This window comes from Leopardus geoffroyi, chromosome A2 (genome assembly GCF_018350155.1).
Source record: "Leopardus geoffroyi isolate Oge1 chromosome A2, O.geoffroyi_Oge1_pat1.0, whole genome shotgun sequence".
NCBI lineage: Eukaryota > Metazoa > Chordata > Mammalia > Carnivora > Felidae > Leopardus > Leopardus geoffroyi.
Window position 1 is genome coordinate 162,896,227 of NC_059331.1, and position 20,108 is coordinate 162,916,334.

At 58.3% G+C, this 20,108-nt stretch overlaps 2 protein-coding genes across 14 annotated transcripts in view; both read left to right on the forward strand.

The window, feature by feature from the left end:
- ZNF775 (zinc finger protein 775) overlaps positions 1–4,859 on the forward strand; it is a 20,631-nt gene extending 15,772 nt beyond the window's left edge. For 7 of the 8 annotated variants that reach the window (XM_045496109.1, XM_045496113.1, XM_045496114.1 and 4 more), the window contains one exon: positions 2,558–4,859. In XM_045496109.1, coding sequence (XP_045352065.1) covers positions 2,558–4,119 — 1,562 coding nt within the window. In that variant the 3' untranslated portion in view covers positions 4,120–4,859. Of the gene's footprint in view, positions 31–2,557 lie in introns of all 8 variants that reach the window. The other variant, XM_045496111.1, reaches the window with a different exon arrangement.
- Positions 4,860–10,965: 6,106 nt separating this feature from the next.
- Positions 10,966–18,991, forward strand: LOC123607092 (zinc finger and SCAN domain-containing protein 2). Of its 6 annotated transcripts, none has more exons than XR_006716648.1 (3): positions 10,966–11,166; positions 14,073–14,971; positions 16,648–18,991. XR_006716648.1 is itself a non-coding variant. In XM_045496118.1 (2 exons), exon 2 carries the CDS (start codon positions 14,101–14,103, stop codon positions 14,710–14,712), a length of 612 nt encoding a protein of 203 aa, XP_045352074.1. In that variant the 5' UTR covers positions 12,056–12,378; positions 14,073–14,100; the 3' UTR covers positions 14,713–15,347. The 6 variants fall into 6 exon arrangements, 1 of the variants encoding a protein (XP_045352074.1); XR_006716647.1 differs by lacking the exon at positions 10,966–11,166 and adding an exon at positions 11,267–11,779; XR_006716646.1 differs by lacking the exon at positions 10,966–11,166 and adding an exon at positions 11,786–11,941.
- Positions 18,992–20,108: the final 1,117 nt, after the last annotated feature.

Here is a 20,108-nt window from a genome sequence, read left to right on the forward strand (position 1 = left end):
CAAGGACAATGTTGAAGAGTGGCAGTGACGGTGAGCATCACCTTGTTCGTCACTTGAATGGGTTTCTGATCTCTTGCCTTTGGTTATAACATTTGCTGCAGCCTTCAGTACAGCTTCTTTGTCAACCTAAGGAAGTTTCCTCATATTCCTAGTTTGCTAAGAGCCTCCTCCCTCCAGCCCTTCTTCCTTCTCTCCCTCCAGAAATGATGTTGAATTTTATCATAGGACATTTTTTACGTATTGAGATTGTAGAACGTTCTTCACGTTTAAAATGTCAATGTCATGAACTATGTTGAACCATCTTTGCTTTCCTGGGGAAGATCCCAGCTCAACTTGCTTCGCTAGTATTTTTGCTTGTTCGTTTTTGGTGTCTACTTTCAAATGCTAAACCTATAGTTTCCTGCCTGCTCTGCCCTCGTCTTATGGACACTGGACCATGCTAGCCTGGGAGCTCCCTCCCCTTCCTAGTCACTGTCACAGTTTATGCATGCTGTCGATAACCCTTCCCTGGAAGTTTTAGTAGAACCTGTTTTTATAATTAAGAGGACTGTTACCCATTTTTGAGGTAGAATGTTAGCTGTCTTTTTTGTATCTTTTAGCATTTTCTTTTTTTTTTTTAGTTCCTCTTGAGTTAGTTTTGTTAATTTATATCGTCTCACAAAATCATCCTTTTTATATAGATTTTTCAAATTGATACAACATTTATGCATTAGGATTTTTAGACTCCTTTTTATATCTCTATGTTCCCTTTATCCTATAATCTCTGCTTTTATCTTTATTAATCCCTACTTCCTACTTCCTTGGGTTTACTTTATTGGTTTTTTTTTTTTTATATTGGAACTTATTTAGAGTTTCTCTTCTTTTGTTCACAACTGTTTTATTTCATCTACTTTTTTTTTTTCAGTTTATTTATTTTAGAGAGAGAGAAAGAGAGAGGCAGGGGCAGAGAGAGGGGGACAGAGGATCTGAAGCCGGCTCTGTGCTGACAGCAGAGAGCCCGATGTGGGGCTCGAACTCACGAACTGAGAGATCATGACCTGAGCGAAAGTTGGACGCTTCACCAACTGAGCCACCCAGGCGCCCCAATTTCACCTGCTTTTTATTGAATGTAAACTTTTTGTTGAGGTATAACACAGCAAAAGGCACAGATCACAAGTTCTATAAATTCTTATAAAGTGAACATGTTCATGAAGCCAGCACCCAGATTGACAAAGAGAACGCTGCCAGGACACCGGAAGGCCCCTCAGGCCCCCTTCCAGTCACAACACTGTCTATAGGCGGGCCGTTATCCTGACTTCTAACTCACTGATTAGTTTTGCCAGCTCTTGAATTTCATCTAAGTGGAATCACACAGTCTGTATTTAGTGTCTGTAGCAGACCTTTTCCATCACGGCTTATGTCCACGAGCAGGGGAACACACACCCTGTAGACCTGAGCTCACAGCGCTGCGTGGGGAGTAAAGCAGCCCGGGTTTAGTCAGGATGGCGCAGCACCTATTCTGGGTGCTTAGACCTTTCTGGCCTACTTTCTTTTTTTTTTTTTTTTTTTTAATTTTTTTTTTTTCAACGTTTATTTATTTTTGGGACAGAGACAGACAGAGCATGAACGGGGGAGGGGCAGAGAGAGAGGGAGACACAGAATCCGAAGCAGGCTCCAGGCTCTGAGCCATCAGCCCAGAGCCCGACGCGGGGCTCGAACTCCTGGACCGCGAGATCGTGACCTGGCTGAAGTCGGATGCTTAACCGACTGCGCCACCCAGGCGCCCCCTTTCTGGCCTACTTTCTTGTTCTTGTTTTGTTGGAGACAGGGTGAAGTTCCCGAACAGCCAAGGTCCAAGAAGGCGAGGTGCTCAGGCACCGGGGCGGCTGCCTTGGAGAGCCTGGCAGTGGAGTGGAGCTTAGGCCCCCCAAACACTGAGGGGCCGGGCGTGCGCTCACTTTGCAAGCTCCCGGCACATGGATCCTCTTAGAAAAAGAATGAGATGCCGGTGGCTGGGTCGGTTGAGGGTCTGACTCTTGATTTCAGCTTGGGTCATGATCTCATGGGTCGTGAGACTGAGCCCCACACTGGGCTCTGGGCTGACGGTGACAGTGCGGAGCCTGCCTGGGATTCTCTCTCTCCCCCTCTCACTGCCCCTCCCCTGTTTGCACTCTCTCTGTCTCTGTCTTTCTCAAAATAAAAATAAACATTAAAAAAAAAAAAAAAAGAATGAGATGCTTTGGAAGCTTGGCCATTTTCTGCTTGGTGGGAGGGGTCACTGGCTTGGTTTCCCTGCATCTCAGGGCCTCAGGGCAGAGAAGGCGGGGCATCAGCCTCTCTTCCTTTCTTGTCCTTTTCTTCTTGGCCCTAACCCACACCCCGACCTGCCTTTATCTTACTGCCTTTCTACCGTCCCTGCTCTCTTCTTTATACCTACCCTTACTTCCTCCTAAAAGCTGCCTTCTGCACTCCTCCTTCCTGCCCCGTTGCCTTCGCTCTGCCTTCCTGGCACGTCTTTCCCTCCACCTCACGAGCAATGAGTGACCCTCTGCGTCCACTCTCTCTCTGTCCCCGGCAGGAGATGGGCCGGTGATGAAGATCAAGCAAGAGAAGCCCGAGTGGCTGCTGCAGACGCTGATGCCTCAGGCCGTGCTCTCCGAGAAGGATAAGGAAAACATTTTCCAGCAGCATCGGGGCCTCCCGCCATGCCAGACCGTGGGGAAGCCTCGGGCCCTGGGGGGACAGGAGGAGCCTGGGGGTCCAAGATGGGCTCCTCCCCCTGAGCAGGCCGGGGGGCTGGCGGGCCGGGCTCTCTCTGCCGGCGAGGGTCACTTCGTGTGCCTGGACTGCGGGAAGAGGTTCAGCTGGTGGTCGTCCCTGAAGATCCACCAGCGCACCCACACCGGGGAGAAGCCGTACCTGTGCGGCAAGTGCGGCAAGAGCTTCAGCCAGAAGCCCAACCTGGCGCGCCACCAGCGCCACCACACGGGCGAGCGGCCCTTCTGCTGCCCCGAGTGCGCGAGGCGCTTTAGCCAGAAGCAGCACCTGCTCAAGCACCAGAAGACCCACGCGCGGCCCGCCACCCACTCGTGCCCCGAGTGCGCGCGCTGCTTCCGCCACCAGGTGGGCCTCCGCATCCACCAGCGCGCGCACGCCCGGGACCGCCTGGGCGCCCGCGCGGGGCTGCAGGAGTTGCTGCGGGACGCCGCCGCCGCCCGCAGGGGCTGTCGCCTGCGGCCCGGGCCGCCGCGGGGCCGCCCCGAGTGGGCCTGGCTGGGGCTCTGCCAGGGCTGGTGGCGCCAGGCGGGGGCCCGGGCCGCAGTCGCCGCCGCGGGGCCGGGCGAGCCGCGCCAGTTCATCTGCAACGAGTGCGGCAAGAGCTTCACGTGGTGGTCGTCCCTGAACATCCACCAGCGCATCCACACGGGCGAGCGGCCCTACCCGTGCCCCGAGTGCGGCCGCCGCTTCAGCCAGAAGCCCAACCTGACGCGGCACCTGCGCAACCACACCGGCGAGCGGCCGCACCCCTGCCTGCACTGCGGCCGCAGCTTCCGCCAGAAGCAGCACCTGCTCAAGCACCAGCGCACGCACCTGCCCGGCGCCCAGGCGGCGCGCTGCCCCAGCTGCGGCCAGAGCTGCCCCAGCCGCGCGGCCCTGCGCGCCCACCAGCGCGCGCACGCCGCCCCCGCCGCCGCGCCGCCGCGCCCCGGGCCCGCCGTGCGCAGCGAGCCGCGGGCCGAGGCGCCCCCGGGGCCGACGGCGCCGCCGCGCGGCCCCCAGGCGGCCCGGGGCCCGGGCGGCGAGCCGTGGGGCCGGGCGCGGGCGGGCCTGGCCGGGCCGGGCGAGCCCCGCCAGTTCATCTGCAACGAGTGCGGCAAGAGCTTCTCGTGGTGGTCGGCGCTCACCATCCACCAGCGCATCCACACGGGCGAGCGGCCCTACCCGTGCCCGGAGTGCGGCCGCCGCTTCAGCCAGAAGCCCAACCTGACGCGGCACCGGCGCAACCACACGGGCGAGCGGCCCTACCTGTGCGCCGCGTGCGGCCGCGGCTTCAGCCAGAAGCAGCACCTGCTCAAGCACCAGCGCGTGCACCGGGGGGCCCTGGCGCCGACCCCCAGCGCCAAGGACCAGGCGCTTTAGTGCGCCTCGGACCCAAGCGGACTCGTGGGGGCGGGAGGGGATGTCTGTGGGGGTGCGCGTGGCCAGGAATGGTGGCTCCTACGACCCCAGGGGGTACACCCCCGTCAAAAGGCGATTTCCTCCAGGCTCCGAAGGCTAGAGAACAGAATTCCAGTAGCATCCCAAAGGGGACAGGTAGAGGTCCCAGTGTGGGCTCAGGGAGGACGTAAGACGAAGCACTCCTCACTCAGGAGCCCGGATGTGTCCGTCTGTCCCTCGGAGGTGGGAGGGAGGTGGGGAATGGCCCAGGGCTGGACTGATTGTCCCATGCAGGCTGCCGGACGGCCAGAGGCCAGTCTAGTGCGGGCAGTTTTAACAGACGCGCTGGCATAGCAAGGACAGAAGCCACGCAGTCGCGGCTGAGGAGGGTCAAGCACAGTCCCAATGTCAAGGGCAGTGCCTGGCACTTAATGGCCATTCAGTGCCTATGTTTGGAAGGACTGAATGGCTCTGCGGTCCTTCTCAACCCTGAGTGCCCCGAAGCCCAGGGTGCTGCCACAGCGGGCTGGACGTTGGGACTGGTATGGGTGTGGTGGCCGGATGGCACGAGAGGGGTGGGTGGCAGCTGAGGTTCAGTAGCTTGGGGAGGGGCCCACAGCAGGAAAAGAAGCCCTCGTGTGGCTCTCCCAGTGGCCGTCACTGACTTGGATCCTTCTCAATGTCAGTGTTGCAGAAGAGAAAAAAATGAAGGATGGACTGTCTCCCGTGGTCTCACTGTCCTTTGTAAGCTGCCCTTTCGGAACTCTAGGTCTGTGTGTGCTCTGAGGCATCCATTTGCCCCCAGGACCGGGACAGGGAGCTCGACCTTGAGCGTAGCAGCTCCCCATGCCTGGTTCTGGCTCGGGGTGGGGGGCAGTACTCTCCTACCCTCTCCAAGCCATTTGGTATCTTCCCACATGCCCTCCTCTACTTCTGGTCCCCAGGGGTCCCTTCCAAAACAAGGATGCGGGGCTCCAGGCTGGGCCTCTGGAGGGGAGGGTGGGTGTTGGGGCACTAGGGCTGGAGAGCTGGGAGGTGGGAGGAAAAAGAGGGGACCCTAGCATTCTGTAGGAGGACGGACTGTGCCTGCCTGTGTCCCAGGGGCCCGCCGGTTTCTCTGAACTTGAGGAAGTGCTACCTGTTTTCCAGGAGCTGCTGGATTTAGCCCGGCTTCTGGCCACCACGTTCTCAGGTCCTGTTGAATCCCCTCACCCGGCAGGAGCTCTGATTATTGTAGCATCATGGGAAGACCTGTGGAGGCGACAGGGTTTACTTGGGTTAACGGGGGCACCAGTAACGGTCAGCGCTCAGCCGGGCTGCCCAACTGGCCCAGGTCTTCCGTTGTGAACGCTGCTGTGTGGAATCTCCCACTGGGTGAGCTGGGCCCGGTTGTTGGCACGGATGTGAGAGTTGGGCTCTCAGCCCAGCAGGGTTCTTCTAGGCGCTAGGCGCTGCCTTACCTCCCTTGTAATGCCTTGCCCCCTCCTGCAAGTCCTGTCCCAGGCTGCCCTGCTCAGGGAGGCCAAGGGCCTGGGATCTCAGCAACACCTACTTGAAACACTGGGAAAGTTCGGGAGTCATCTGCTTCTTCCACTTTGCCACTCAGCAAATCCCGAGGCCAACTCCAGCAAAGCCCACCTCCTCCAGGAAGGCGTCCCGGAGTCCCATTCCTGCATTAGAAGGCTGCTGTCGGGAAGGACAGCAGCCTGTGAGACCCTGGAGCCCTGTCAAATCAGGTGCCTGAGGGGCAGTGCAGGCAGACGGTGAAGGCCTCAGTCAGATGGGAGTTTCTGTACAATAGAACGGGCCGTTGTCCACAAAGGCCTGTGTTTGATGGCCAAGTCAATCAAACAGCTGTGTTGCTAGGGGTTAACGAGGTCTAATTGCAGCTTTCTTCCCCGTGCACGTTCATGAGGCTGTCCGTTCACTAACCCGAGGTCACCGGTCCTCACAAGTGAGTGCTTTGGGTCACAAGGGGGACAGGGTGCCATCAGAGCAGAGAGGTACTGCGATGCTTGCCCCACGGACCAGGTCAGGGGAGGGCAAACATCGGTTCACTAAACAAGCCTACTGTGTGCCAGGCGCTGTGCCAAACTGGAGTGACGCTGTGGGCCACCACAACAGAGTGCCACGGGCCGGGGGCTGAAACAACAAATGTGTATTTGCTCACGGTCTGGAGGCTGGGAGTCCAAGATCAAGGGGCTGGCAGATTTAGTTCCTGGTGAGGGCCCGCTTCCTGGCTTGTAGACAACCACCTTCTCTCTGTGTCCTCACACGGTGGGGACAGGGGTGCGTCTCTTCTGGCGTCTCTTCCTTTTCTCACAAGGACGCTAATCTCGTCAGGAAGACCCCAGTCTCACAACCTCACTGAAACCCAACTGCCTCCCTAAGGACCCGTCTCTGAATGCCATCACCTGGGGGGCGGGTCAGGGCTTCGATATGTGAATTTGGAGGGGGACGCAATTCAGCCAATAGCAGTCAGGGCCCCTCTCCTTGAGGAGTTCATGAACCTTCGTGGAAAATCACTCATACACACGTAGCTCAGAACAATCTGTACGGCCAGCTCTTGAAGAGCAGCCCCCAGCCCCCTTACTAAAGCTTCCTTGTTCATCGTGTCCCTTAGCCTCGCTGCGGGTCGGTGACCGTGGCAGGGCAGTGATCCGGGAAAGCGGGATGTTGCAGAGGGACTTGTCCGCCAGGTCGCGTTTCAAGTTACGAACTAAGGGCAGGTGCCAGGCCTCCTGTTAGCCAAGCCCCTTCCACTGTCCCGACCCCAGGCTTCTCCCAGGGTGGCCTGGATCGTCAATTTCCATATTCATCCCCGCTCATTTTGGAAGAATTAAACTAGGCCAGGGAATACTCAGGAAACGTCATGTCATAAAATCAGACGAGGAAGGAGGTCAGGTCTATCCTAGTGGCTTACACTCCCGAATACTCTAGAGCATGCGGAGAGAAAAGAGTTCCACGGGGGAACAGAAAACAACCACCGGCCAGTCAGGATCTTAAAAGACTTCTGTCCAAGTGCAGGTCTGTGGCAGGGACCCCGCAGTCAAGCTTCCAACGGGCCAGATGAGCTTGGTGGAGCTGGGGTTTCCGGAAGTGCCCGCATCATCCTCGTGTTAGAAGCAGGCTGGGAGCTAAGAAAAATGACCCCGGAGCTTGGAAAATGGTGGTTCTTTGGCAAGCAACATATGCTCCCAGTCAGGAGTCAGCCGGCAGGGGGGCAGCCTCCTCAGGAGGGTTTGGCCTCCTGCTGCCCAGCCCCAGGGAGGTGCCCGAGGGAGAATAGGCTGGAAACCCTCTTAGCAGGTGCACCCACAGGGAGACCGCGGGACCAGCAGGGACTTGGTAGTCAGCTCCTGGTGGGTGTGGGGGATGCTTCTGAGACCTTTGCCTTTTATCAAGTCGTCTGGCAAAACAAACAAACAAAAAATGACCTTTCGGCAAGAGGAGGAGTGTTGCGGCTGGAAACTGTGTTCTCACACGGCAGTGCTCTCACTGGATCGTGGCAGAGAAGAGCGAGAAACAAATGGTATCCTAGAGCTTGTCTTTTGGGTTCAAAAGAGAGTGGTGTCTCCTAGGTTACTCAGATCTGGAAGGAGGGGTGCGCTATCCGGTAGAACTTCCTGTGATGATGAAAACATGCCATAGCTGTGCTGTCCGATACCCTAGCCACCAGCCACATGTGGCTACCGGCTACTTAAAATGTGGCTTGTGAGGCTGAGAAGCAGAATTTAAAATGTTGCTTTATTTTAATTGATTTAAATGGCCACACGTGGCTGTTGGACAGTACAGTTCTAGGAGTAATGCTCCTCCCGAGAAGGGGTAGAAATGTTGTGTCTCTCTCCCTGCCACCGCGTAAATCTAGAAAGAGCTTTCCTTTGTTGTTGGGAGTAGTGGACAGAGTCAGAGAGTTCTGGGGCGGACTTCTGCCTTTCCCACGTATGCTATGGGACCCCGTGCAAATAGCCTGTGGGAGAACATGTAGCATAGTGCCTGGCACACAGCAAGCGCTCAATAAATGCAGCTCCAATCGTCACGTTGATAAACTCCATGTGTGGCTACCTGCACAGCATTTGTACGAGTGGACGTTTATTGTGGAAAGAGAAGAATGGGCTTTTCCCCAGAGCGCCATCCCGGAAGGAGGGAGTCGCCACCTGTGTTAAGTAGGCCAGCTGCAAGTTTAAGGGCCTGGCTGAGTTGATCATAGGTCACATCTTGGGTTTTCGTGTCAAGGAAAGAGAAACTTTGGGTGCAGGTGACACCACGCACCCACAGCCCCACATCTCCGAACGGGGGTCGGCGGGGTCTCCCAGCCCCCAATGCTGGGGCCGTAGCCTTCCCTGCAACCCCGCCCCCCCCCCCCCTAATTCCTTACAAGACATCAGCACACTGGCTAGCTGGGGGGGGGGGGGGGGGGGGGAGGGGCATCTCTTCTCTCCACGCTCCCAGATCGAGCTTGCAGACCTACATTCATTCATTCAACAGAGATTGGCTGAGGAGCTATTATATGCTGGGCGCTTGGGATGCAGAGATGCCAAAAACATGGTCCCCGCCCTTTGAGGCTCACAGCCCAGTGGGAACACAAAGGTGTGCTAAATCCCAACTGGAAGTCAGCACAAGGTGCTTTGGAAGGGGATGTTAGTGAGCGCTGTCCAATTCGGGGGAGATGGGAGGAGCTAGTGAGGGGGGAAGTGGTTGCCCAGCTGAGCAGGAAAGCCCTGGGGACAGAGCCCAGAGCAGGAGAGCTGGAGGAAGGCCCCTCGGGTACTGCGGGAGCAAGCAGGGGGGTGATTGTCCACCTAGTAAGCCCCGGGCGAGTGGGAGGGCCCTGGGCAGGGCTCTACTCACAGCGGGGGGCCACAAGCCTGCGGTTCTCGGGGACACTTTGGCTGCGAGCAGCCTAGGCTTTTGTTAGGGTCCAGTGTCCGGCTGTCACAAGAGCCTGGTGGAGCCGCGGTGATTGCCGTGCCGGCCACTAGCCCTGCTTGTGTAAAGAGGCACGGCTTCTTCTGCAAAATGTCTCCACATCTCCTTTCTGTTGTGTTCGCCGTGGCACATGAGAATGGTGAGGGAGGGGTGTCTGTTGTCGGGGGGGGGGTTTGCATGTGTATGAAACCAGAGAAATGAGGTGACTCAGCAGAAATCACACGTTGGCAGAGCAGAGAGTGGAGGCCTCCGGGATCCCCCGGCCCTTGGCACTGACAAGGTGGGTGTTAGGTGGCATTGTCTCCCTCCTACGCCCATCCCCCCACCGTGTGCCTTTCCTGTCCTTTCCATTTGGGCACAGCTTACTTAGAAAGTGCGGCTAAAAATATGGGTGACATCCTCAGGTATAGTGTTGTTGCTGCTTTTGAGAAACCTGGTCATTTACCAAGTGTCCCCATTTGTCCTGTAGCCTGCAGAAGAGATGAAAGCTAGTTGCTCTGGCAGGTGACAACTTTTGCACAGGGAGCCGGAGAGCTGGGAGGTGTGGCTGTTTCCCCCCCCCCCCGAGCAAAGCGCCAGCCCCTGGGTAGAGCGGGGGTATCAGTTATCAGTGGTTAAGGGGTCCTTTTGTCAATGCCATGGGCACATCTATCCTGGTGGATTCATTTCTTTTGGCTTCCCAGAATTCCCTCCCTGTTGCTTCTATTTTAAATACCAACGTCCTTGGGATGTCTAACTCATGAAGTCCCGCATACTTCAGTGAGTTGCTACAAAAGCAGCATGGAGGGGGTGGGGACGGGGTGGGTCCTCGAGAGGCTGAGGGTGGCAGGATGGGCCTGCTGGGATGCACTCACTGGTCCACAGAGCGGGATGTGAAAGCAGGCAGGCCTGATCTTCAGGTCTGGTGTTGAGAATAAGGGATTGAGTTTATTTCCAGCTACCCCCCCCCCCCCCCCCGGAATTCTACGATTCCCAGGCATTGAGGGTGGAGTGGCAGGGGTGACCTCACGGGGCTGGGAGGCCTGTGTCTCCCACAGCCCCTCCTCAGAGATGGCGCCACCCCAGCTGTCACATCCACCATCTGTTGTAAGGAGCTCTGCCCGGGCCCCAGCTGGCAGCTACCGGGGGTTACAGAGAGAAAAAGCCTACTTGATGTTCCTCTTAGCACTTTTAACTTAAAATCGCTTTCCCTTCCAGCCTCAGTTGCTTGATCTATGAGATGTGAATTCTGAGGCACTTTCTCACTCTGGACAAGATTATTTCCAATCACGATCATCACACCCTGTTTCTGTTTGGGGTTTGGTACCAGGGTGGTGCAGGGGACAGTGAGCTGGGTGATGGCCCTGTCTTCCCATCTGGGCTCGGCCGCTTAGAGCGTTGGGTCTCCAGGGAAGCTCTCTGTATTTCAATTTTATTTTATTTTCCCATCTATAAAATAGGATAATGATACTTGTGTAACATACATGGCACATGGTTATTGGAAGGCTCCCACGAGATAATAAATGGGAAAAGGCTTTGTAAAAAGAAATGTATAGGTAAGGGGTATTATTATTGAAGGACACTTGAAAGCTGGAATTCAGCCCAGGCCTGTCTAAAGGGGTGTGATCGGTGGCTCTTTTATGGGATATCTTTTTTTTTTAGTTTCTTTTTAATGTTTATTTATTTTTGAGAGAGAGAGAGAGAGAGAGAGAGAGAGGACAAGCAGGGGAGGAGCAGAGAGAGAGGGAGACACAGAATCTGAAACAGGTTCCAGGCTCTGAGCTGTCAGCACAGAGCCCGATGTGGGGCTCGAACTCAAAAACCGGGAGATCGTGACCTGAGTCCAAGCCGGAGGCTCAACCGACTGAGCCACCCAGGCTCCCCTATCTTTTTTTTTTTTTTTTATGTTTATTCATTTTTTGAGAGCATGCAAGCAGGGGAGGGGCAGAGAGAGGGGAGCAGAGAGGAGCCTAGGCGGGGCTCTGCGCCACAGCAGAGAGCCCAGTGTGGGGCTCCAACTCAGAACCGTGAGAGCATGACCTGAGCTGAAGTCCAGGCCCCTCCGGGATACCTTTTATGGGATATCTTTGGTCAGATCGGAATGAGACCAATTCTGAGGAGGTGGGGACAGTAGGGGTATTACTTCTTCCTTGCTGCCAGCCGTCCTGGTGGCATAAACCGGGCCACAGAGTAGGGGGAGGCTTTCGCAACCCCGTCAGCTGGGGCAGCTCTGATTCCGCCCCTTCGATGGCTGTCTCCCAGACACCTCGCCCAGAGAGGCTGTGCAGCAGGGGCTCCTGCCTTCACCTCCTGCTCTCTCTTGCAAGGAAAGGCTTAAACCGCCAGCGCCCCAGACCCTTCCGGCTTCCTGGGGGCAGATCGTGGGCCCGGCCTGGGTAGCGCTGTTTTAGGATGACGGAGATGGGGATGAGGCTCTTGCTGCTGGACTGGGGCCTCGGGGGGGATCCGGCGATGGGAATGGCCGAGGCCGGGGGCGGGGGGGGGCCGGGGAAGTTGGGGTGACCCGCCCGGCGGGGCTTCCGGCTCCCGAAGCGGCTCCCGTCGGCTTCCCTCTCCTGCCCGCGCGGGCGCAGCGCTCGCAGCCCTCCTTTTTCCGCCAGCCAGGTCGTTGGCGAGTTAGACCTCCCAGCCTCACGGGGCTGCTGTGCGGCTGCGGCGACGCTGGCGACTGCGGCGCTGCGGCGGAGACGGAGGGCTCGGGAGGCGGCGCCACGTGAGTCCCGGGCCGCCGGGGCTGGGGCCGCGGCGGGAGATTACCGTATTTATCGAGGCCAGTGCCGGACCCTTGGGGGCGGGTCACTGCGGGCGCGCTACCGTATTTGCCGGGAGCCGCGCAGAGCCTTTCCGGGAGCGGGGAGCGCCGCGACTTAATTGCGTATTTATCCAGGGTCGCGTGGTTCTCCCGGGGGGCGCCGCGGGAGCTGGGGGTGGGGGTGGGTCGCATCCGTGGCCCGAGGAGGCCGGGCCTTGCAGCGACGTGGGGTGGGTTGCGGCAGCAGGGTGGGAGGCCTACGTCTTTTCGTGGGGGCGAGGTTGCGACGCAGAGTTTCCCGTATTTCTCCTGGGTCGCTCTGGCCCCGGGAGTCGGCCCGGTTGTGGGTGCGGAGGTCGGGTGGGTGGGGTCAGCTCTTTTGATTAATGCAGCAGTTTGATAAGGAGGGCGGTGCGGGAGGCTGGCCGTCTTTATGGGGGCGAGGGAGAAGGGGCGCGGGAGTCGCTGCGGGAGAGTTACCGTATTTGCGCTGGGCAGCGCAGACTCTAGAGGAGAGAGCCACTGCTGGAGACCGGAGGAGCAGGGGCGCAGCCTGGGCTGTGAGTGCGGGAGGGGATGGGGGAACTTGGGGGAGAAGAGGGGGCCGTGGCTTTAGACCCTCTCCGTAGTGGGGTCCTTGGTCGGAGATACATGCCGGGGAGAGCGAGGAGGCTGTCCAGGGACAAGGCCAGGCTGAGATTGGCCGAGGGGACCGTGATGGTCTGTCTTTGCAAATGTCAGTGCAGCTGGTGGGCTGAGAGCCTCGTGGGTGGGGTCCGATGCAAGTAGTACTGGTCCCCTTCTCCAGGGTGGGTGTGTGTTCCACCCTGGCCTGAGGGTAGGGGGAGGAAGAAGGGAGATCTCTGAGACCCCACTCTGCAGATAGATCGACTGAGGTTGTAGTGAACAGTGAGATCTGGAAGTGTAGAGAAGGCCTGCATGGAGGTCTAGGTCCCTGACGGGGGTGGAGGACCGCAGGGGAGTGCCGGCTCAGCCTGCTCTGGGGCAGGCCTCAGTGCTCTGCAGGAACAGGAGCCCTAGGCTTTTATTTGGGGGGGGGGGAGGGTGTGGGAGGAGTGGTTGCAGACAGGGTTGTACAGGAGCAGTGGCCCTTTGGGTGATCTAGAACTCTGCAGTGGTCAGGATAGTGGTGGTGGTGGTCTTGTACATGCGTGTGTATTTTGAGGGGAGTTTAGCTGGTGAGCAGCTGGCACATTGAGAAGAGCTTTTGACAGTGAGTCAGGAAACTTAGGGCCTAGTCCGAGCTCACCTTGTGCGACCTTGGGCAAGTAAGGTGACCTCACTGTGCCTCCGTTACCCCGTCTATAAAGTAGGGCTCAATAAGCCCTGTTCCTTCCTTGGGGTTGCTGTGAGGACAGTGGGAAACAATTTAAGAGACCACGGTGCTATGGGGAAGAGAATCCTTAGAACCAGCATGAATGGAATGGAGCCGAACTTGGGGGTGTTTGCTGAGCCTCGGGGTCAGCTTCCGTGTCTTGGGGATGCCAAGAGGAATCAAGCTGAGACCAGCACCGCCCCCCCCCCGCCCCCCAGGGAAGGTCACCCTCCCTTTCAGTGATTTGCAAACCTTTTGCAGGCATGCCACATTTTGATAAACAAAGAGCTGCTGCCTTTAATGTTTAATTGAGATTACTTTCAAGTGTACAGGGTTTTTGTTTTGTTTCTTCTTTTACGCTTTTCAAAAATATCTGTGAGCCACCGGTGACCCCATCCCTCCCTCCAGATTGGGGATGCACCTACCTATCCCCTCCCTCCTTGAGATGCTGGTTGGAGAGATAAGACATATGCAGGCGCTAAGTTGTAAGACTAGAAGCCCCTGGATATCACCCGTTGGCATTTATTCAGTACTTTGTGTGGCAGGTTGGGTGCTTGCTGTTGGGGATAAAAGAAGGAGGCGGCTCTGTCCTTAAGGCATCACCGGGCCAGGGCTTTGTGGTGACTGAGGGTCATAAGGTTGGGCCGTAGGGCTCAGGAGGGGCTGGAAGGGGTCAGGGAAAGGCTCTAGCAGGAGGTGAACTTGAGAAAGGCCTTAAGGAGGGGCAGGGTGTGATTAAAGGGTAGAGGAGAAAGAAGGGCTTTCCAGCAGGGGAACGCTGGCGTGAACAAGGCTGTAGAGGGGTGGATGCTGAAGTTGTGGGAAGCCAGTTCAAGGTCCAGCGTCCCTGAGGCTGGGGGCCGGCTGATCCTTGGATCCCCCCACCCCTGACTCCTCTCTCTGCTTCTGCCTCCCCAGGGACTGGTGACTGCGGCTGGAAGTGCCCATGACAGAGCTGGCGTCCTCGGGGGGCGGGTCCCCTGCGGGGGACGGGGAGGAGGGTCTGGGGGACGAGCGAGGCCTGGTCATCCACCACCCCGCGGAGGAGCAGCCTCACCGCTGCCCACTGTGCGGCCAGACCTTCTCGCAGCAGCCCAGCCTGGTGCGCCACCAGAAGGCACACGCTGGGGTGGGCCGCGCGGCCGCCTTCGTGTGCCCCGAGTGCGGCAAGGCCTTCAGCGTCAAGCACAACCTGGAGGTGCACCAGCGCACGCACACCGGCGAGCGGCCCTTCCCCTGCCCGGAGTGCGGCCGCTGCTTCAGCCTCAAGCAGAACCTGCTCACGCACCAGCGCATCCACAGCGGCGAGAAGCCGCACCAGTGCGCGCAGTGCGGCCGCTGCTTCCGCGAGCCGCGCTTCCTGCTCAACCACCAGCGCACCCACGCGCGCATGCCCGCACCGCACCCGCGCCGCCCCGGCGTGTTCGGGGAGCGGCGGCCCTACTTCTGTGCCCGCTGCGGCAAGAGCTTCGCGCGCGAGGGCTCGCTCAAGACCCACCAGCGCAGCCACGGCCACGGGCCCGAGGGCCAGGCGGCCCATTTAGGCCGCGTGCTATGATGCGCGCCAGGCCTGCCGCCGCCGGTTTCCTGTCCCAGAGCCGCGTCCGTGACTCCAGGAGATGGCGCTGGGCTGCGGCCCCCGTTCTGGATTTGATCCTGAGAGACGGGGAGGGCTGGCTTGGGGTCTTGAAGGAGTGGGCCGCTGCCCCGCTTGGGCCGCCTCTTTCCCAGTCTTCTCCACCCTACGGCTGGTCGTCCACAGCTGCTTTGGGCCCCTGCGTTGGTTTTCCTCCTCTGGCTCACCCGGCCTAGAGTAGGTGAGACCTAAGGTTTGGCCGGATCCCCTCTCAGGCCTGGGCAGGGGTTGAGGTCAGGGGCAGGCAGGGAAGGTGGGGTGAACTGGGCTCTGGGTGTATGACAAGCTTCTTACTAGATCTTCTTTCCCAGAATGTCAGAGTTGAAAGTCACCTGGAGAGAGAGGGCCGCTCTCCACAGTCCCCAGACCCACCCACCCCCTACCCCCTCCACAGCCAAGGTCTCCTGACTCCAACACTTACTATCTGGTGTACTTGAGAAATCATTGCACTTTACGACTCAGTTTGTTCATCTGTTTAAGTTGTGTTTAAGAGGGACTTCTCCCTGGGATATTGTGAGGATTGTAGTCAATATTACTAGATAAAAGAGGGTGACAGCGCTGGTCTGGAAACATTTATTGAGCACCCCAGTGTGCCACGCACAGTGCTGTGCTCTTGGGAGGAGGCACTGGCACAAAGCCTTGTCATCCGAGGGGTGACACTTGGTACACACACAGGTGATGCAGGCTATCCTAGTGGACAAACTATAACGTATTCTGGGAGGTGGGGGAGGCGATTGGTGTCACCCAAAGCGTTTGATGGCTTGAACTGGGTCCGGGGGATGAATAGAGGTTCTCTAGGGAGAGCAAGGGTGTGTGGGGTTTCTGAGGTGGGGGTCAGATAGAGGAGGCCCATATGTGCCCTACAAAGGACTTTGTGGCCATAAAGAGAGGACACCGAGCTGTTTAATGAGAAGAGCGTGGTGATCTCAGACATACGGTTCAAGGGGTAATGCAAGCACTGGGAGGACAGGTCAAAGTGGGGTGAGTAGGAGCCTCCAGCATTGTGGGGTCATCTGGGCAAGACAAAATGAGGCCCCTAGCTAAGAGGCTTGACCAAGGGGGAGAGCCAGGACTGTCTCCCAGGCTCCTGATTCCAAGTTGGTGCTCTGAAGCACAGGCTTCTTCAGCCATTTGGCAGGTGAACAAACAGGCTCACCCAAGCTTGCCCCAAATCTCACTTAGTACTCACTTAGTACTTAGTACTGTGGCGTCACAGTGCAAGCCTGGCCCCCAAGACCCTTCATCTCTATTTCACTGCCCACAAGAGAAGCTCTTCCTGGCGGCAAAATGGAGTGTGGAGGTTGTGGGGATGTGACAAGATCCCACGTGGTAGGATCCTGGGCAGGGGCGCCCCTGGGTGCCCGAGGGGGTCTTGGCGTCCACAGTAGCAGGTTGGGAGGAAGGGAGCTGGGGGTGTCGGAGGGGACCTGCACTCACAGAGCCCTTGCTCTGTGCCCAGCCTGTGCTACCACCTTGCTAGGTGCTGGAGACCTGTCCCTGCCCTCTGCCCTTCCTTAGAGTTTGTGGCTCCTTGGACATCGGTGGCCCTCGGCCTGCCACCAGGTGGCTGCTGCAGTGTGGACTAGTGTTTAGTGGCAGAGATGAAGAGATTAATCTGGGACCTGGGACATCTGGAGCCCACATGCCCCAACCCCAAGTTGTCTCAGGGGTTCATGGGATTGATAATCCTGGAGTGCTCCGTAGGGGGCTAAAAGGACTGGCTGAAAGCCTTGGACAAGTGCAGGGTGGCCCCACGGACTCCTCCCGCCTAGCCCCAGAGAGGTGACTGAGGGGTGGCTGGGCAGGGCCATGTCAGAGCCCCAGACCTGACCCTCGTCTCTTTGTCTCCATGAACAGATGTGGAGTGGGCAGGACCTCTGGGCAGTGTGTGAGGCACATCTGGGCACAGAGTCTAGGAATGGGGCCCTCTGGGGCCCTGCCCACCGGCATGAGGACATGTCCCCTAAGAAGACCTACCTCGGGAGGTGCCCTGCAGAGGGGACTGATGCAGCCTGGAATTGGAGGCCGGTTCTGTGCCCCGGTGGAAAAACTCCCCGAACCAGTTGGGAGTCATGGCCAGAGAAGAGCTCGTCCTGGCTGCCTGGCCACAGACTTCCACTCTCATGTGGCAGCAGGGACAGTGCCTGTGTGGAGAGCCAGCTTCTCTGCGCCTGCCTGGCCCATCAGAGACAGCAAGTAACTGGCCCAAGAGAACACAGCAAAGTCAGCAGGAGGCCTGGCTCTAGAGGCGAAGCCTTTCCCCCAGGTGTGAACCATACTTGCAAGGCTCCACTTTCCTTTCAGAGCAATGGATCTTAAGACTTTGGGGGTGTGAAACCCTTGGGAAATCTAGCAAACGATATGAACCTTCTCCCCAGGAAAACGCGCATACTCACCGAGACACGAGAATCTACAAACAATGCCAGAGCTCCTGGACTCCTGGCTGAGCATCTCAGCCCCAGGACAGAACCTGCCACTCTTTCCTTACCTACGATAGATCCCTGGGTCAGGGCCACCCCACAAGTAGCATTTCTCCCTCCCCCTGCTGAACTTCCTTCCCTCACTCAGGAATAAAGAATTCTGAGGAGGGGACCCTTTTAGTCGCTCTCCTCCCAGGCCTCACGGGGCCTCAGGCTCCTGGAACCTCTCTTCCCTTCCACAGACGTTGCTGGAGGCTCTCTGGGCTGGGTTTGCTCTTCTCTGATTTGGGGTGCTTGCTCTGGCTGCTGGGTTTCACCATGCCCAGGATCCCTGGCCCGGGCTCTGTCTGTGCCACCGTGAAAGTGGCGGGGAAAGCCGGGAGTTCCATGATGTAGGGTGTGCGTGACCTTGGGTCCACCCGGGGGGGAGGGATCCTGCTTCCCAGCAGCCAAGCCTCTGCCACACCAGGTGTTTAGCCAGGCCTGATGTGGGGAAGGCTGAGGGGGCAGACAGAGCTTGGCTCCTGGTGCCCGCCAGCTCTGGGGCCGAGGAGCTTTCCCGAGGTCCGTGCATGGATGTGGAGGGGCAGAGGCTGGACCACCAGCAGGGAGAGGACTTCTGTTTCCACCCTGAGCGGGTTGGCCTGGAGCTCACTGGCCTCCCCAGAACGAACCACTCATCTGAAGAGGTGTGGCCGATTAGGGCTGGGCTGGGGTTTCGATGACCTCCAGATGCAGGTTCTACTTAGTGAAACCCTTGGGGGTGGGGAGAGGCCTGGAGCCATGGATTTAGATCAAATCCCCGCAATGGGAGTTGTGGGGGGCGCTGTGGAGCGTTCTGGTGGGAGGTCCTAGGGCCCAGCTGGGCTTTGGTCAGGGTTGTCTGGAGGCCCCCCTCCCCAGCTCCTGCCCTGGGATCTTGCCTGTCCCGTCTCCCTTGCAGCCTGCTGCAAATCTGCCGCACGCCTCGTCCTGGAATAACAAACCGTGCTGGGGGAGATCAGAGAAACAGGAGGCGTTCTGCACTCCAGAAGCTTCCATTTGCTCTGATCCTTGGCCTGCCTGGAGGGAGCCTCACAGATGGACCCCTTCCCTGCCGATCGTCAGCTCACCTGCCTCCAGTCTAACCACGCAGCCCTCATGCGCTGTTGCGGCCTCTGCCTTCCCTGGTGTTGCTGTGAAATGCGCCCCTCCCCCGTCCTCCCCAAACCCACTTCTCCACCAGGACCTCCATCCTCTTTCTCTGAACGGTCCCTGTGTTAACACCGTCTCACCCTCGGGGGCACATGCCGCCTTGCACTCTGGCTTTCCATGCGTGCGCGCGTGCGTACGTATGTGTGTGTGTGTGTGTGTGTGTGTGTGTGTGTGTGTTGAGTCTCCAGCTAGACTGTGTGCTCCCTGAGGGCAAGGGACGTGCCATTTCCTCTTGAACCCCAACAGGGTCCAGCACAGGGCTGGGCTCATAACACTCAGGAAATACTTGTCTGCTGGCTGATGGGTCAAGTGCTGGAGGCTGGAGGGTGGCTGGTGGTGGGAGGAGGTGGCGGGTGAGTTCACACGTGGGTTGTGGGTTCGTTTCACTGGGCTGTGAGCTGGCTCCCCTGGGGCACTAATGACTGTAGGAGACCTCAGGTCCTCCCCTACTTGGGCCAGTGGGACAGGAGGGACGCCCTCATGGCTACGCGGGAGTGCGTGTCAATGGTCGTCCAGGCTGGATATTTCTGTCAGTCACCGATACCTGCCGGAGCTGTCCAAGTGGAATAAATGTTCTCTCAACATCAGCCGGTGTGAGCAGTGGTCATTTGGGGTTCCGCCGGGAGCAGGGCGAAGGGCTCTATCTCTGCGCCCCTCGTGTCTCGAGGAGCTGTGTGCTATGGTTTGTCAAGGCTATAGCAAGCAGAGCTCAAAACCACAGCAGTGAATAGTTTAGCTCCCCCCTCCGCTGCAATCTGGATGATGACTGCTATTTGGATTTGGGTAACGGATATTGGGGCCCCTTCAAGCAGCCTCGACTGTTTGCTCAGCCGAGAGTGAGTCCAGGCCTGCTGAGAGCCTGCGCGGCGATCCCCATCACCTGGGGGCCTTGGCCAGCCGCGTGTCTTTCCTGAGCTTAGTCTGCTTAGCTGTGACAGTCCTGTTGTTGCCAAGGCGCCAGCCCTGATCACAGCCCAGGCTCTCCCCAGCACCTTCTTTCTGTGTCCTCCTCTTCGTGACAGATTTGGGGCTGCATCGATGGCGTCTATCAGCCAAGGGAGGTCCTGAGTGCCAGTGACTCAAGGACAGGACCCGTGGAACCTGGGTTTGTTGGGGGTGGATCCGGCAGGACTCTTGTTGGACTCAAATTGACTAATGCCTACATGGGGAACTGCGGACTCAGGGGACAGAAATGCAGTGACTTGAGGGTGATAGTCGGGACCCAGCCTGTCCTGGGCTCTGCCCTCCCTCCTGGGGGCTGCCTCCCCAGCTCGCACCCAAGCCGGGAAGAAGCCCTCTGTCGGCCGAGGCCAGGTTTCTCCCCCAAAGGTCTGAACCAGTTGCAGGGCTGATGGGGCGGCGGAGGGCAGCGATCTGAATGGCCAGGCCCCGGGGCACACGGTGCCGCGGAGGGGTCAGCCCCCCTGGAGCCCGGGTCTGTGGGCAGGTGAAGGAGCGGTTGGTTCACCAGGGGACAACCAGAGGGAGAGGCGGTGAGTGGGTTCCAGGTGGGCAGACCGACACCCTGTTACTGACCGGTGACATCGAGTCACCTGGGGGCTTGTTATGAATGCAAAATCGCAGCCCCGCTCCAGAATCTGAGTCAGAAACTGCATCTCAGTAGGATCCCCAGGCAGTTGCGTGTGTAGACACAGGTGCTCTGCACTGTCACTTGCCTGCCTCTCTGAGGTGGGCCTCTGACTC